Source organism: Pseudophryne corroboree, chromosome 1 (assembly GCF_028390025.1).
Source record: "Pseudophryne corroboree isolate aPseCor3 chromosome 1, aPseCor3.hap2, whole genome shotgun sequence".
NCBI classification, from domain to species: Eukaryota; Metazoa; Chordata; class Amphibia; order Anura; family Myobatrachidae; genus Pseudophryne; species Pseudophryne corroboree.
In genome coordinates, this window is record NC_086444.1 from 269,661,899 (window position 1) to 269,679,639 (window position 17,741).

The 17,741-nt window shown below is 43.7% G+C and overlaps 1 protein-coding gene across 1 annotated transcript in view; it reads left to right on the forward strand.

Moving 5' to 3' along the window:
* ADAMTS19 (ADAM metallopeptidase with thrombospondin type 1 motif 19) overlaps positions 1-17,741 on the forward strand; it is a 512,659-nt gene that overhangs the window by 69,929 nt on the left and 424,989 nt on the right. The window contains exons 3-4 of the mRNA XM_063964256.1: positions 1,939-2,101; positions 16,183-16,355. Of these exons, the coding sequence (XP_063820326.1) occupies positions 1,939-2,101; positions 16,183-16,355 (336 nt within the window). The remainder of the gene's footprint in view (positions 1-1,938; positions 2,102-16,182; positions 16,356-17,741) is intronic.

Below are 17,741 nucleotides of genomic sequence, written 5' to 3' on the forward strand. Positions count from 1 at the left end.
TTTTTCTTTGCATCATGTGCTGATTGGGGCGGGTTTTTTGGAAGGGACATCCTGCGTGACACTGCAGTGCCACTCCTAGATGGGCCCGGTGTTTGTGTCGGCCACTAGGGTCGCTAATCTTACTCACACAGCTACCTCATTGCGCCTCTTTTTTTCTTTGCGTCATGTGCTGTTTGGGGAGGGTTTTTTGGAAGGGACATCCTGCGTGACACTGCAGTGCCACTCCTAGATGTGCCCGGTGTTTGTGTCGGCCACTAGGGTCGCTAATCTTACTCACACAGTCAGCTACCTCATTGCGCCTCTTTTTTTCTTTGCGTCATGTGCTGTTTGGGGAGGGTTTTTTGGAAGGGCCATCCTGCGTGACACTGCAGTGCCACTCCTAGATGGGCCCGGTGTTTGTGTCGGCCACTAGGGTCGCTAATCTTACTCACACAGCTACCTCATTGCGCCTCTTTTTTTCTTTGCGTCATGTGCTGTTTGGGGAGGGTTTTTTGGAAGGGACATCCTGCGTGACACTGCAGTGCCACTCCTAGATGGGCCCGGTGTTTGTGTCGGCCACTAGGGTCGCTTATCTTACTCACACAGCGACCTCGGTGCAAATTTTAGGACTAAAAATAATATTGTGAGGTGTGAGGTATTCAGAATAGACTGAAAATGAGTGTAAATTATGGTTTTTGAGGTTAATAATACTTTGGGATCAAAATGACCCCCAAATTCTATGATTTAAGCTGTTTTTTAGTGTTTTTGGAAAAAAACACCCGAATCCAAAACACACCCGAATCCGACAAAAATAATTCGGTGAGGTTTTGCCAAAACGCGTTCGAACCCAAAACACGGCCGCGGAACCGAACCCAAAACCAAAACACAAAACCCGAAAAATTTCAGGCGCTCATCTCTAATTTCTACGTCAGATTGCTGCAGCCCTTATTGGTAGCAATGGACGGGGCGGGGGGGGGGGGGGGGGGGGGTGCAGGAATGATATTTTAATGAAGTAGCAGAACAAGCAATCTCTGGATGGCATTGTCTGCTGGCACTGGAGAAAAGTATTAAAGGGACAGTTATCTTCCTGCTTCCTCTAACAAGCGACAAAGCAACAGCTTTGTGGGCCCCTCGAGACCTGCTGTGCGCTACAAACACATATGACAGGAGTTTTGGTCTAAATACTGTACAGTACCTAGATAAAAGGACTGTAAACAAAGCAGATGATTAGGAAGCCACTACCACATATTTATCTAGCTAGACCTCTTAGTCTTGAGGGTTATCTGTAGATATCTGGATATACTTTTAAATCCCTTACGCATACTGAAATAGAGCAGATAACTGTCGTCAGGACACTAAAGTACTTTGAGTACACATCGTAACATAACTGGTGCGACTATTGTGCCCTGCACGCACACATCCATAGGAATTAATGGAGTGATCACCGGCTGCAAATAGTCGCAGCCGGGCGCACCAGGCTGCAGGCTGCAGGCTGCATCGTTGCAAAAATGAACATGGCTACATCTGTACGTGTGGGGGTGGTATATTTTGGTCCAGCAGCTCCAGTAATGTCTTCGGGGTCGGCAGTCAGCTGATGATGACTTTTAGCAGGGAATATGCCTAACCCCTAACCCTCTCAGTAGTGCCTAAACCTAATCTCCCCTCCCACAGTCTAACCCTAACACTGCGCTGCCAGTAAGTGCAGAATGTCGGCATTTCACATGTCAATGCTGTGAACACGTTTGAATTCTGCACATACTGACATGTGCAACTGTGGAAATTCTGATGTTGACATTTTAATTACATCAAAGAGTTTTATTTTTATTATATTCCTTTAAATAACACAGGTGCTGTAGGTCTGGGGTATTTCAGTGAATGTCATTTATTTATACAGCAGACTCATGACTACATTCTCTTAACTTGTTTTCTTAATTTTTGTATGTGATTCTTATTTACTAGATGGGCTTTATACAAATAAATGAAGATTTCATATACGTTGAACCTATAAATCGGACCATTACAGAAGGAGGCCACGCTCATCGAGTTTATAGGAGGAAAAGAACTGCAGAAGAAAAAGCAACAGAAAATAAGACTACTCATTACTCATATTGTGGAGTTACTGGTATGTTCTTTCATTCCTTTATTTCTTTTTATTGTTTTAATTATTATTATTATTATTAATTATTATTATTATTTTTTATTATTATTTTAATCTGATATCTTTGAGGCATTGATGTATACCCACTAATGTAATAATTAACACATACTTGCCAACTTTGCTCCCCCTCCTCAGGGTGCATGGCCGACACAGTGTGTATTAAAGCCCTGTTATGGCACTGCTCGGGGCTATGTACTGTACATTGGGGTACTTTTGACTTTTTGATCCTGATGCAGAGTTACAGTAGAAGTAAATCAGGTGTACATTCCCCAAAAGATGCATGCCTGAAAAACATGCCTATATTCACCCCTGGACAGAGTATACACTTGTCATGATGGTTTGCTGCTAGCTTTGCCTATGCGAGAACGACCCTTACACCCCAGTTCTGCCTTTTCAGTTGCCAGTGTTGATACGCACAATTCTGGACCGTGCATACGTACATTAGCAGTGTGAATATATGCAAGATATGCTCTGCAAAAGGGCGTACATTCACCACTTGATCAGCCCGTATGAGGGATTCAGGTTTGTAGCAATCCAAAAAAGCAAGCAATTGGGCAAAACCATGTTGCTCTGCAGGTGGGACTGAGAGAGTTAGATTTGGGTGGGTTATATTGTTTCTGTGCAGGATAAATACTGGCTGCTTAATTTCTATACTGCAATTTAGATTTTAGTTGGAACATACCCCACCCAAATCTAACTCTCTCTGCACATGTTACATCTGCCCGACCTGCAGTGCAACATGGTGTTGCCCAGTTGCTTTCTTTTTTGGTTTGCTAATAAACCTGATTAATGCCCTATGTGTATAACTTTACAGGACATTTTTCCATGGATGGTCTAATGAAGTCTTATGCAAAGCCTACTGTACCTGTAATTTTTTTATGTGTAATAAAGAGTGGCCTTAGAGTCAGAGTACTGACTGCTTGTGTGATACATATTTTCATATGAAATAATGTTGTTAAGAAAGAAGACATGCTTTGTAAATTATTTACTTATTATTATTATTATTATTATTATTATTATATTATATTTTACTTTTCCTTTAGCGTCAATTAAAGGGAGTGGATTATTATTATTATTTAAAAAAAATTATAATAATTAAAATTGCTGTTGTGTTTTCTTCAAATTTATTTTTTGAGTAAAACAAAAAAGTAGCTGAAATATTTTGTCAGTATGAATGTGAGTGGGATTCCTGTATTTAGTCTAACTAAAGGGAGGGATAAAGATTTGTGTGTCTGGGTGAACTGTCTGTCTTGCTGACTACAAACAAATCTGACAAGTGGTAAAAGTCATCTTATACTGTAAGTACGTAACTGTGAAGTAATGTAGAAATCTGCTCTGCGGACATGAGACAAAACAGGAATGTATTTAAATATGCTCAGTCTCAGTCCCTTTTTCCCGTTGTAAAATGCAGAGCCGCAAAACAAAATCATACACATTGTTATAGATATCTAGTATTTCACATGCTATACCATATCTCCTAACCATCCCAATATTGGCGGGACAGTTCCTCTTTTCAGGCACCTGTGGGTCGCAGTTGAAGGTGGGTTGGTTTGGAGGTCCTCACACCCGCAGCTCTGCTCAGCAGAGAATGCAGTGAATAGATGACACGTGCATTCGTGCAGTGCAGGGGACAGGGCCTGGGGGCATGTTGGCAAAATGGCCGCTGTGCATGCTCAGTAGTGATTTTAGTCTACGGAACATGGTGGGCGCCATGTTTCCGCAGACCTGCGCATGTACAGTAGACTCCGGCACGATGTTGGAGACTTCTGCGCCGTACAGAGGAGGAGGCCCAGCCGGAGTCTGCACAGGGGCCCCCTCCTCTGTTAAAAACGCCCCTGGTTCTTGGTACAATTTATTGAATGCTTTAACATGCGTTACATTTTGCGTTGCTGCCTTTGTACTGACAGACCTAATAAACAGGCAAGTAATAAGTGAAGCTTCACAGGTAAACTTGAAATCTGAAAATACAGTAGTCTATGGGAATTTTTCATTTGAATTTCACTCACAACTGCTTCCTATTTTTTGTCAGAGCTTTAAATGTGATCTCAGTTTTTAGAGGATCTGTATTTACACTAAGTATTAAGTCAGGTCTTATCCTTTATGTTTATGGCCTGCAGATGTAGCCAGCATTACTGTGTTGAAAGCAGCAATCTAGTGAGAAAATCTAAGACACAATGAAAGGCTACCTGGGGTGTTTCCCACTATTCCCAAACTCTACTACATCCCATCATAATTTCTCATATGTAGGGACCAATTACCTTTTCAGGGCTTTAAAAGCATATAATATATTGAGCCTTCTGAAGCAGTGTGTCTCAAATACAGTCCTCGGGACACAACAGTGCATATTTTCCAGGTCTCCTCACAGAATCCAAATAATTGAAACCACTTGTAGATCTTTTAAAATGTGTCAATAATGTATACACCTGTGCTCCAGCAAGGAGATATGGAAAAAATGCACTGTTAGTGAGTTCCGAGGACTGGATTTGAGAAGAACTGTTGTAAAGATTGGAAAAGTGGACAAGTAGAGATGTCCACAGAAACTAATCATCTTTTAGCAGCTACTATCAAGTACATTCTATTAACAGATAGGTATGAGCAACTTCCAAAGGATGCTTTGGGCATGCTCCTGGCGGTGGCACTGCCCACACATGACGTTCCATGAGCCCAGCCTCAGTGCTGGGCAGGAGCAGGGCCGGATTATAGGAGGGGCAACAGGGGCAGCCTTCCCGGGCCCCCACATATTAGGATCCTTCACACACTCGCCCTGCACTCCCCTGCTGTTAACATAAAACTGAAGCAGATCACCCCCTACCTGGCTGATGCCTCCCTGTAGTTTCAGGCTGAAAGAGCAGCCGTGCGGAAGTTTGGTGGGCAGGCACGGGGAAGGGATGCTGCAGTGCTGATAACATGGTAATTGCAATCTGCATGTGGGGCGTTCTCTGAGTGGATCAGAGCCGTGAGTGTCGATGGGAGTGGAGGTTGGCGCCAGCAGTTCCTGATTTCCCTGTCTGCTCTTCATTTTCCTCCACAAACCGGCCAGCGTTGCTGGCTGTCAGGATGGCAGAACAGCTCAGAGGATTGCCAATGGAGGAAGAGGACCCTGATCTCTGTGGCTGCACCCCCTGTGCTAACCTCCTTTACCGCCTGGTATGCCCCCACCCCAGGCCCATATGCGAGCATCACTACAGTATGTCCCCCCAGGTACCATATGTGTCACAATGTCCCCCCCAGGCCACCATCCATCAGTATGAATGTCAGCATGCCCCCCCTCCCTCCCAGACCCCAATGTATGTCACCATGTTATTTCCCAGGCCCGCATTGTGTCAGCCTGCCCCCCCTCCCTCAAAGCCTCAATGTGCATATATATATATATATATATATATATACGTATATAAAAAGTCATGTATCCTCATATACCATTGTGTATGTCACTGCATCCCCAAGCCCCAATGGGTGTCACCATGCCACCCCCCCCATTCCCAATGTCTGTCACCACGTCAGCCCCCCTCCCTCCATGCCCCAATGTGTGGCATCATGCCCCCCCCCAGGCCTTAGTGTTTATGTCTCCATGTCATCTCCAATGTATATATGTATCCATGACCCCCCATATCCCAGTATGTGTATGCCTCTATGTTTGTCTGTCCTTTCTTTTATATGTATATTTATTTTAGAAATATCACTTTGATCATTTTATTTATAGGGACCCCCACAAGTTTGTTGCCCAGGGGCTCCCACAGACCTTTATCCGGCCCTGTGCAGGAGAGTAGGAAAGCGGAAGGAAGGGACAGAGGGAAGAAAGTGCGGAGTAGAGAAGGGTGTGGTCACATATGGTGCTCACGTCTGTACAGACTGAGGCATATTTATTGAACCTGCTAGGGCAGGTACAAATACACACTGATGACTATGACTTGGTATTGACCAGATGCATATGCCGTTGATGTGGAGCCAGGCTCATCATGAGATGTGTACAGTTCTGCTTATGACAGAATTTCCGTGCCCATTTTGTGGACAACTCAGCATCAGCCCATTGGTGAGTATACCTATGAACTGATAAATGTTGGCAAATAAAGCAACAATCTTGTAAACCAGTGATAGTACCTGAGTTGTATTGAAATAAATCAGTGTTTTTAACAATTAAAGGATAGTTAAGTAAGTGAAGTAAAGGCCCATATAGACGGGCCGATGCAGGAGAGATGTGTGCTGAGCGAACCGCTCAGCACACATCTCTCCCGCCGCTCAGCACAGCGCGATCTGTGCTGAGCGTGCGGGGGGAGACGGGGGGCGCTCACTTCACCCAGCGGGTATAGTGAGCGATTTGCTAGATTGGCCTGCATGCAGGCCAATCTAGCAGCAGCGATAGCGATGTGCGGGGCCGCGCATCGCTATCGCTGAGGGGGCTACACATGGAGCGATCATGCTGATATTCTAAGCAATCTAGTCAGATTGCTTAGAATATCGCTCCGTGAGTACCCCCCTTAAAGGCCCATATAAACGGGCCGATGCAGGAGAGATGTGTGCTGAGCGAACCGCTCAGCACACATCTCTCCAGCCGCTCAGCACAGCGCGATCTGTGCTGAGCGTGCGGGGGGAGACGGGGGGCCGCTCACTTCACCCAGCAGGTGAAGTGAACGACCCACTAGATTGGCCTGCATGCAGGCCAATCTAGCAGCAGCGATAGCGATGTGCGTGGCCGCACATCGCTATCGCTGAGGGGGCTACACACGGAGCGATCATGCTGATATTCTAAGCAATCTAGTCAGATTGCTTAGAATATCGCTCCGTGAGTACCCCCCTTAAGTGTAACATTGTTTGCTTACTGCAGTAATGTGTTAAATCAGTTGCATACTCTTCCTAGCTAGTCTCCTATATGTCCTACAGTCTGCAATTAACCCTTTCACTGCTGAGTCTATATATTTTGTTGGTTTTAGGCTTGTCACATTACAACATCAATAACAGTAATTATTTATACAGTACCCACACACATATTCATAAATATACAAGTTTAGAGACTGCTACAATACGTATTGCTGTTCTGATTTTTTATTATAAAAAATATAATCTTGCATATTTATCAGACAAAAGGTAAACAAGAGAGACCAGGTTGTGACCGGCCTGGTAGCCCAAAGCACTGCCAATCTGAAACATATTGCAGTCACAACCTTGGCAAAAAAAGATCTCCTCTTCATACTGTCAGGACGTACAATGAATTTGTATGCTGGGTAGGCTGAAAAATACCCCATTGAATAAGTAATAAATATTGTGCTCCATATAATTAGTAATACATATAGTGTCCATGTTCAATAATTACAAATTATAGTGACCCCCTTTTAAATATATAATATAGTGGCCCCGTTACATTATAATTGCAATCATGATATAAATAGAAAGTAAACTAGTGCCTCTGTTTTATATTTAAGAGCAAAATAATATACCCTCAATAAATATTATTAATAATGTCTTCTATCTCTTTGTAATTTTTTTATAATTTATTTTTCCTCTAATTACCCCCATTATCTCTAAATATTTAGGATCCTTTACTTTAATTGCAGAAGGCCGTCAATATAGAGAAAATCTCCCTATGACACCGCTTCTCCTGCTTCTCTCTCTGCTGGGGGCCTCACATTCTCACACACACCCGACCTGGGGGTCGTCATGGGGGTGGTGTTGGGATCCTTTTACCCTCAAGCTACACATACCAACTTATACCTCCAGAACCATCTCTTACATTCTCTACATTTGAGGTCCATGCAATATGCCTCTACCAACCTACTAATCTTTGAGTTGCTGTCATTTACCGTCCACCTGGCATTTCCTCCAAATTCCTCCAATTTCCTCCAACTTCCTCGACAACTTCCTGGCTACCTCACTTCCTCTCTTCTGACATTCCCTCCATTATCCTAGGTGATTTCAACATCCCTATCGATAACCCCACAAAACCACCTGCCTCTAAACTTCTTAACCTCACCTCTTCACTTGGTCTCTCCCAGTGGACCACCTCACCCTCCCATGTGAACGGGACCTCATTGGATCTGGTTTTCACTCACCGCTGTGATATTTCTGATTTCTCCAATTCCCCTTTTCCCCTCTCTGACCACCACTTGCTCTCATTCAACTTATCTATCTCTGTGCCCCCATCTCTCCCTCCTAAGGCTACCATCACTAAGCGTAACATTGAGGCTATTGACACCTCATCCCTATCCTCCCTGTTTGACTCACTACTCTCTCCTCTTCTCTCTCTCACATGCCCTGAACAAGCCACATTCCTATACAATGCATCTCTTACTTCAGCCCTTGACGCTGTTGCTCCGCCAACCACTATTCACCCTCGCAGATCAACACCTCAACCCTGGCACACCGAATGCACCAGATATCTACAAAAATGCTCACGTACTGCTGAGCGGCAGTGGAGGAAATCACGCTCTAAAGCAGACTTCCTCCATTTCAAATTCATGCTCTCATCCTTCAGTGCTGCCCTTTCCCTCGCTAAACAATCATACTTCAAAATCCTCATCTCTACCCAGTCTTCCAAACCCCGGTGCCTCTTTGCCACTGTTAACTCCCTCCTATGCCCACCACCACCTCCTCTCTCTTCCTCATTGTCTGCTCTTGACTTTGCCACTTATTTCACATCCAAGATTGACTCCATACGTCAGGACATCACATCCCACCAGACCAGCAACCAGCCACCACCCATCCTTTGCCATCCCTCCTCTTCCCATCTTGCCCACCTACTCAATCTCTCCCTCTCATCAGGCACTGTCCCCTCTGCCTTCAAGCATGCTCTTGTCTCCCCTATTCTTAAAAAATCTACCCTTGACCCTAACACTCTCTCCAACCAGGGGCGGATCCAGAAGAAAATGATAGGGGGGGGCACCATGCAAGGGGAAGTACATTTGCGTGCGGCTTCGGTGCATGTGAGGTGGCGCTTCTTATACAATGCCCACAGTTGTAGCGCTCATTATGCAATGTCCACTGTACTGGTAGTGCCCCTTATATAGACCCCATAGTAGTGGTGCCCCTTATGCAATGCCCATATTGCCCCCAGTAGTAATTTTGCCTGTAGTAATGCCCGCAGTCATTTAGTGAGTGCAGCCAATTAAAATGAGACGGGATACACAGACATATGCCCCCAATAGTGCAGTGCCAAATCCACAATTGCACCCACAGTGCCAGATCCACAATTGCCCCCACAGTGCCAAATCCACAAATGCCCCCACAGTGCCAGATCCAAAAATGCCCTCACAGTGCCAGATCCACAAATGCCCCCACAGTGCCAGATCCAAAAATACCCCCACAGTGCCAGATCCAAAAATGCCCCTACAGTGCCAGATCCAAAAATGTCCCTACAGTGCCAGATCCAAAAATGCCCCCACAGTGTCAGGTATACAAATGCCCCCAAAGTGCCAGGTAAACAATTGCCCCCACAGTGCCAGGTAAACAATTGCCCCCACAGCGCCAGGTATACAATTGCCCTCACAGTGCCAGGTATACAAATGCCCCCACAACAGGTATACAAATGTCCCCACAGCAGTTCTGCAGCTGCTTACCGCTGCTGCTGCTTCTCTACCCAGCTCTGAGGGTGTCAAGAGGAGAGCGCGGCTATGTCTGGCGGTGTGTAGGACTTCAAACTAGCCACCAGTTCATGAGCCAATCAGAGCTCACGGACCGGCGGCTCCTGATTGGCTGCCGGTCCGCGAGCTCTGATTGGCTCACGAACCGGCGGCTGGTTTGAAGTCCGCAACACGCCACCAGATAGCCGCGCTCTCCTCCTGACAGCTAAGACACGCTGCCGCCGGACTGAGCGGTAGCGTGTCTCAGTGACACAACCAGGGGGGCGGATGGGGCCACAAGTGACAGGGGGGCACGGGCCCGAGTGCCCCCCCCCCCTTGATCCGCCACTGTCTCCAACTATCGACCCATCTCTCTCCTCCCCTTTGCCTCCAAACTTCTTGAGTGTATTGTCTATAATCGCCTCACTGCTTTTCTTTCCTCTCACTCATTGCTTGACCCATTCCAGTCTGGTTTTCGCTCTCTCCACTCCACTGAAACTGCCCTCACAAAAGTCTGCAATGACCTCCATGCAGCCAAATCTAAGGACCACTACTCTCTGCTTATTCTTCTTGACCTCTCTGCTGCTTTTGACACTGTGGACCACCCTCTCCTTCTGCAAATCCTTCACTCTCTTGGTCTACGCGATACTGCCCTCTCCTGGCTATCCTCCCACCTCTCTGATCGTTCCTTCTCTGTCTCCTCTCATGATGCTACCTCGCCCCCACTTCCACTAACTGTTGGTGTCCCCCAAGGTTCTGTTCTTAGTCCTCTCCTTGTCTCTCTCTATACGTCCTCTTTAGGTGAACTCATTAGTTCTTTTAACTTCCAGTATCACCTCTATGCTGATGACACTCAAATCTACCTCTCCTCCCCTGATCTTTCCACAGCTCTCCTAACTCATACCTCTAATTGTCTTTCTGCTATCTCTTCCTGGATGTCCCAGCACTTTCTTAAACTCAACATGTCTAAGACTGAGCTGATCATCTTTCCACCCTCCCGCACAACCTCACCTCCCACAATCTCACTATCCATTGATGGCACGACTATCTCCTCTAGCCCCCAAGTACGCTGTCTTGGTGTAATCCTTGACTCCTCCCTCTCCTTCAAACCACACATTCAGCACCTCTCACAAACCTGTCATTTTCATCTCAAAAACATTTCCAGGATCAGACCTTTTCTCACCCAGGATGCCACTAAGATCATTATTCACTCACTGATTATTTCCAGACTGGACTACTGTAATCTCCTCCTAACTGGCCTCCCTGACAATTACCTCTCTCCACTCTAATCTATCCTCAATGCTGCTGCCCGGCTTATCTTCCTCACCAAATGCACTACGTCCACCTCCCCTCTCCTACAAGCCCTTCACTGGCTTCCCTTCCCTTTCAGAATCCAATTCAAACTTCTCACACTCACTTACAAAGCACTCACCCACTCCTCTCCCATTTACATCTCTGACCTTATCTACCTTTACTCTCCCACCCGTCCTCTTCGCTCTGCTAATGCACGCCGACTCTCCTGTCTTCTGATTACTTCCTCCCACTCCTATCTTCAAGATTTTTCATGTGCTGCTCCCTTCCTCTGGAATTCTTTACCTCTCCCCCTTAGACTCTCCACCTCTCTACAAAACTTCAAACGGGCTCTTAAGACTTATTTCTTTACCAAACCCAGCCAAATCTCATCCTAACCCTCTGTTCCACGCTCTCTATGTACCCCATCTGTGTCACCCCTGTCTGTCTACCCCTCCCCTTAGAATGTAAGCTCTCACAAGTAAGGCCCTCTTCCCTCATGTGCTTATCCTTTTCTTACTTTAATAATCCTCAACTGCCCAAATCACGCAGTTTTTTGGTCACCTGGAACTTATCTCTGTCATTTATTGGTGTAGTTATGCTTAGTTACCCTGTACTTGTCCTATATTGTCTTCAATTGTAAGTCACTGTTTTCCTGTTTTGACTATGTGCATATGTACTCTGTAATTGGGCGCTGCGGAACCCTTGTGGCGCCATATAAATAAAGGATAATAATAATAATAATAATAATAATAATAAATAAACTATTTACACGATGCTTCATTGCCCTCCCAGTCCCACATGATTCTGGAGGGATGGATGCTGGCCCATGTGGAAGAGAAGAAAAGGAAAAGCAGTGGGGAGCAAGGGAAAGTAGAAAGTAGGAAATAGGAGGGTAAGGGATATTGCGAAGAGAATAAAAGGGAGAAGCAGTGGGGAGCAAGGGGAAGAAGAAGGTAAGAAACAGGAGGGTAAGGTGAGGAGTGAATTTAAAGGTTAGGGAAAAGGAGCAATAGGACAGGTAGAGAGCCAGACAGATGAAAGATCTAAATAGATATGTTACCTGCCGTGACTGGCTACAAACACTGTCTATCATCTTAGGCATCCTGCTGTAGACTGACATAAAGCTGGCCATCTGAATTATTGCTGTTTCTGCAATCTTTACATGCCTATGATGATGTGTAACTATTGTCTGTAAGTTATTTGTTGGTTTGAGACATCAATCGAACACTCGTGCTCAGTGATGAATTTCCCATTAGGCACATGAGGCGCATGCCTAGGGCTGCCACTTGTTGTAGGTCGTCACTTGGACACTTGTTTTATTACTGAAATATACCAGTAACTAAAAAACATTTCCACTCTACTGTACCGTATGCCATCTTGAGTGGGGTGTGGATAAGTGGGACATCTGCAGACTGTCCCTGTAAATAATTATGCATCTACAATTTAAAAAATGTCATAGCTCATGGTTTGCTTTACTATCTTATTAAAATTAGGGGGCAGCCATTAATGTTGTATCTCATGTTGGTCTGACCCCTAAATCTGCCCCTGCTCATGCTCATGTGCAAATGAGACAGATACTTTGTATGTGTGCAAAGGAGCATTATCACTGACGCAGTGGTGTACACAGCAAGAAATATATGACCAAATATGAAACAGGAGAAAGCGTAGCCAGTCAGGACAGGGGTAGAGCTCTGCTGTCAGCTGGGAAGTATTTCATATCGTGTCTGGTACCTGCAGAGGGGCTATCCACCAAGTAGAAGCAAAATTCCATGGCTTGCCAGACCAGAGGCCTGGTCTTCACTCCCACCATGTGAACACAACTGTTGGTAAAAAGTGTCCTGTTTGTCAAATGGCTAATTCATGGGCCAATGCACACTGCCATGCTGCTCCTCCCATTCAGCATTTATTTTATATTACAACAGACGACAAATAAATATCAAAACATTAAACATGGACAAAATTAGGTGAAGTTTTATTTAAATAAGTTACATTGTTTAGTATACATCCATGCTGGCCAAATATGTATATGTTAAAGCCTATATTTTAGAACCATATGTTTGCAGTCCAAGGGGTCAAAAACCATCTGTTCGTAAATGTGAGATTTAGACCCTGAAACACAAAATCAATCAAAAATGGACCAGACACTAACAAAATATCGACCAAAGTTAACTTTTAGTAAATAATTTAGTAAGTATTGTTAACAAATTTGTGTCACACAATAAAATTTAGATGTGTTAGGTGTGGTATTGGTGAACTGCATCCAGCCCATGTCCACTGTTTGGACAGACCTGGTACACATCATTACACAAATATTGCTATATTATATAATAGACCAGCTTATTCATGTGTGTTTGCTCACAAATTAACAGAAACTTAATTTGCAGTCTGATGTAGGCTTTGAGGAATTCGTTAAGAATATGACCAATATATCAGTGTCAAAAGTGATATATGACCTGAATGTATATTTGTTTTTACAATGCACCCCACCTTCATTTTATTAATTGACTTACCATATATGAGATGTCATTCTATGTTGTGTGAACATAAAGTGTTTTTTTTATGATGTTTAATTCATTGTTCAACATAAAATCCATGAAATAAAATTATGACTACTACAAGTGGTTTCAATGTGTTGCTTGTAAATTGAACTAAATAAACATTTAACAACTCAAGTACTGCTAACCAGCTTAGAAAAATAGTCCACAAAATGTTTTACAATGTTCCAGGTTTTTCATTTTATGAGATGCTTAGTTTGTCTTCAAAAACTGTGCTATGCGCCTGTTTTATATGTTTGCTTCAGCAAACCACCTCCTGATGTCACACTGTACTTCATGGTGATATGGGAAGCTGTTTTAGGCTAGGTTAGCTAGCAGCATTGTTGTGCCAGTGTTTTATTTCTATGAAAACATGTACAGGTACTCAGGTAACAGGAAGTGGTACTCACCTAAACTTACATGTAGGTAGAGGTACTCACCTAAACTTACATGAAGGTAGAGGTACTCACTAAACTTACATGTAGGTAGAGGTACTCACTAAACTTACATGTAGGTAGAGGTACTCACTAAACTTACATGGAGGTAGAGATATTCACCTAAACTTACATGTAGGTGGTGGTACTCACCTAAACTTACATGTAGGTGGTGGTACTCACCTAAACTTACATGTAGGTAGAGATATGCACCTAAACTTACATGTAGGTAGTTGTACTCACCTAAACTTACTTGTAGGTAGTGGTACTCCCTAAACTTACATGTAGGTAGAGGTACTCACCTAAACTTACATGTAGGTAGAGGTACTCACCTAAACTTACATGTAGGTAGAGGTACTCACTAAACTCACATGTAGGTAGAGGTACTCACTAAACTTACATGTAGGTAGAGGTACTCACCTAAACTTACATGTAGGTAGAGGTACTCACCTAAACTTAAATCTAGGTAGTGGCACTCACTTAAACTTACATGTAGGTAGAGGTACTCACCTAAACTTACATGTAGGTAGTGGTACTTACCAAAATTTACATGTAGGTAGTGGTACTCACCTAAACGTACATGTTGGTAGAGGTACTCAACTAAACTTACATGTAGGTAGTGGTACTCACCTAAATGTACATGTAGGTAGAGGTACTCAGTAAACTTACATGTAGGTAGAAGTACTCACCTAAACTTACATGTAGGTAGAGGTACTCACCTAAACTTACATGTAGGTAGAGGTACTCATCTAAACTTAAATGCAGGTAGTGGCACTCACTTAAACTTACATGTAGGTAGAGGTACTCACCTAAACTTACATGTAGGTAGTGGTACTTACCAAAATTTACATGTAGGTAGTGGTACTCACCTAAACGTACATGTAGGTAGAGGTACTCAACTAAACTTACATGTAGGTAGTGGTACTCACCTAAACGTACATCTAGGTAGAGGTACTCACTAAACTTACATGTAGGTAGAGGTACTCACTAAACTTACATGTAGGTAGAGGTACTCCCTAAACTTACATGTAGGTAGAGATATTCACCTAAACTACATGTAGGTGGTGGTACTCACCTAAACTTACATGTAGGTAGAGTTATTTGGGTTCACTACGATATGCTGGCGGTCGGGCTCCCGGCGACCAGCATACCGGCGCCGGGAGCCCGACCGCCGGCTTACCGACAGTGTGGCGAGCGCAAATGAGCCCCTTGCGGGCTCGCTGCGCTCGCCACGCTACGCGCGCCACACTATTTTATTCTCCCTCCAGGGGGGTCGTGGACCCCCACCAGGGAGAATAAGTGTCGGTATGCCGGCTGTCGGGATCCCGGCACCGGTATACTGTGCGCCGGGATCCCATCAGTCGGCATACTGAAGACCACCCGAGTTATTCACCTAAACGTACATGTAGGTAGAGGTACTCACCTAAACTTACATGTAGGTAGAGGTACTTACCTAAACTTACATGTAGGCAGAGGTACACCCATAAACTTACATGTAGGTAGAGGTACTCACCTAAACTTAAATGTAGGTAGTGGCACTCACTTAAACTTACATGTAGGTAGAAGTACTCACCTAAACTTACAAGTAGGTAGTGGTACTCACTAAAATTTACATGTAGGTAGTGGTACTCACCTAAACGTACATGTAGGCCATGGACAAGTCTTTAGAAATTTTCATATCTGAAATTACTTAAATGATTTCATCCTATTTCAGGAGCTACTGTAGTTATAAGAATGAAACATTGTATCAGGAAAAGGTCCCTGTACTGCATACTGCTGGGTACCATCAGAAAAAAGCACTGGTTGGTGCTGTTGCATAAATTTAATGGAAACCTTTTTTTGAAGTACTTTATTAACCTTAGTTCCAGACAACTCACATTTGGCATATTATTATAATGAAATTATTATACAGTATATCAGATTATATTTAGTAATAGATTACTGTTAATGGAAACATTTCCCCACGTTAATTGAATGGAAAGTAGGGCTTTATACGGGATGTAGTTATTTATACAAATGTAGTCATTTTCTCTTGACTATTGGGGTCACAATTAAGTATGGAGCAATTAAAACAACGTCATATGCCATATTTATCTATTGTTTTTTTAGAAATATGTGGATAACAATTAGTTTATTAGTCAGCTACATAAATATAAGTGCTGTTGGATATCACTGTGATCTTTTAGGTCTTAATTATTTGGTCAATTAATTTGCATTTACTTTTAATTTCTCAGCTAAGAAAAGAGCAAAAAATTATAGAGCAGCTGGAACTGGAAGAGGAAAGAGATACTCATACAAACAAAGCCAAGAATACAACATAGAGACTGTGGTAGTGGCTGACCCAGCCATGGTCTCCTATCACGGCTCTGAGGCAACAAGAAAATTCATTCTCACCATCCTAAACATGGTAAATGTTTGCTGTCAGTATTGCCGTTATTCCTATAACAGTTTTCCAAATGGCTGATTCTCAATATTAAATATTTCTCTGCAATAATATTCTGGAATGTACTGTAATGTAATGCATTAGCATAAACACAATAACATATAACAGTGATCTGCAGTATGTGTACAACAAGAAGATTCATGACAAAGCTTAATTAACATATTACAGACCATCTCTCACCGCTGTTCTGCAGCCATTCGCTATTAATACTTGAGATGAGCGGGTACGGTTCCTCGAGATCCGAACCCCCCCGAACTTCACCCATTTTACACGGTTCCGAGGCAGCCTCGGATCTTCCCGCCTTGATCGGTTAACACGAACGCGCCCGAACGTCATCATCCCGCTGTCGTATTCTCGCGAGATTCGTATTGCTTATAAAGAGCCGCGAGTCACCGCCATTTTCACTCGTGCATTGGAGATGATAGTGAGAGGACATGGCTGCGTTCTCTCAGTTTTTGTGTTCAGTGTGCTGCAAATACAGTATCTGTGCTCAGTGTGCTGCAAATATCTGTGCTCAGTGTGCTGCAAATATCTACATTCTCTGCCTGAAAACGCTCCAGATCTGTGCTGCATTGTAGTTGTGCGCAGTATATAATAGGACACTGCAGAATTTTGCTGACCACCAGTATATAAATAGGAGTACGGTACAGTAGTCCATTGCTCTACCTCTGTGTCGTCAAGTATACTATCCATATCTGTGCTGCATTGTAGTTGTGCGCAGTATATAGTAGGAGGACAGTGCAGAATTTTGCTGACCACCAGTATATATATAGCAGTACGGTACAGTAGTCCATTGCTCTACCTCTGTGTCATCAAGTATACTATCCATATCTGTGCTGTATTGTAGTTGTGCGCAGTATATAGTAGGAGGACAGTGCAGAATTTTGCTGACCACCAGTATATATATAACAGTACGGTACAGTAGTCTATTGCTCTACCTCTGTGTCGTCAAGTATACTATCCATATCTGTGCTGTATTGTAGTTGTGCGCAGTATATAGTAGGAGGACAGTGCAGAATTTTGCTGACCACCAGTATATATATATATATATATATATGTATAGCAGTACGGTACAGTAGGCCATTGCTATTGATATATTACTGGCATATAATTCCACACATTAAAAAATGGAGAACAAAAATGTGGAGGGTAAAATAGGGAAAGATCAAGATCCACTTCCACCTCTTCCTGAAGCTGCTGCCACTAGTCATGGCCGAGACGATGAAATGCCATCAACGTCGTCTGCCAAGGCTGATGCCCAATGTCATAGTAGAGAGCGTGTAAAATCCAAAAAACAAAAGTTCAGTAAAATGACCCAAAAATCAAAATTAAAAGCGTCTGATGAGAAGC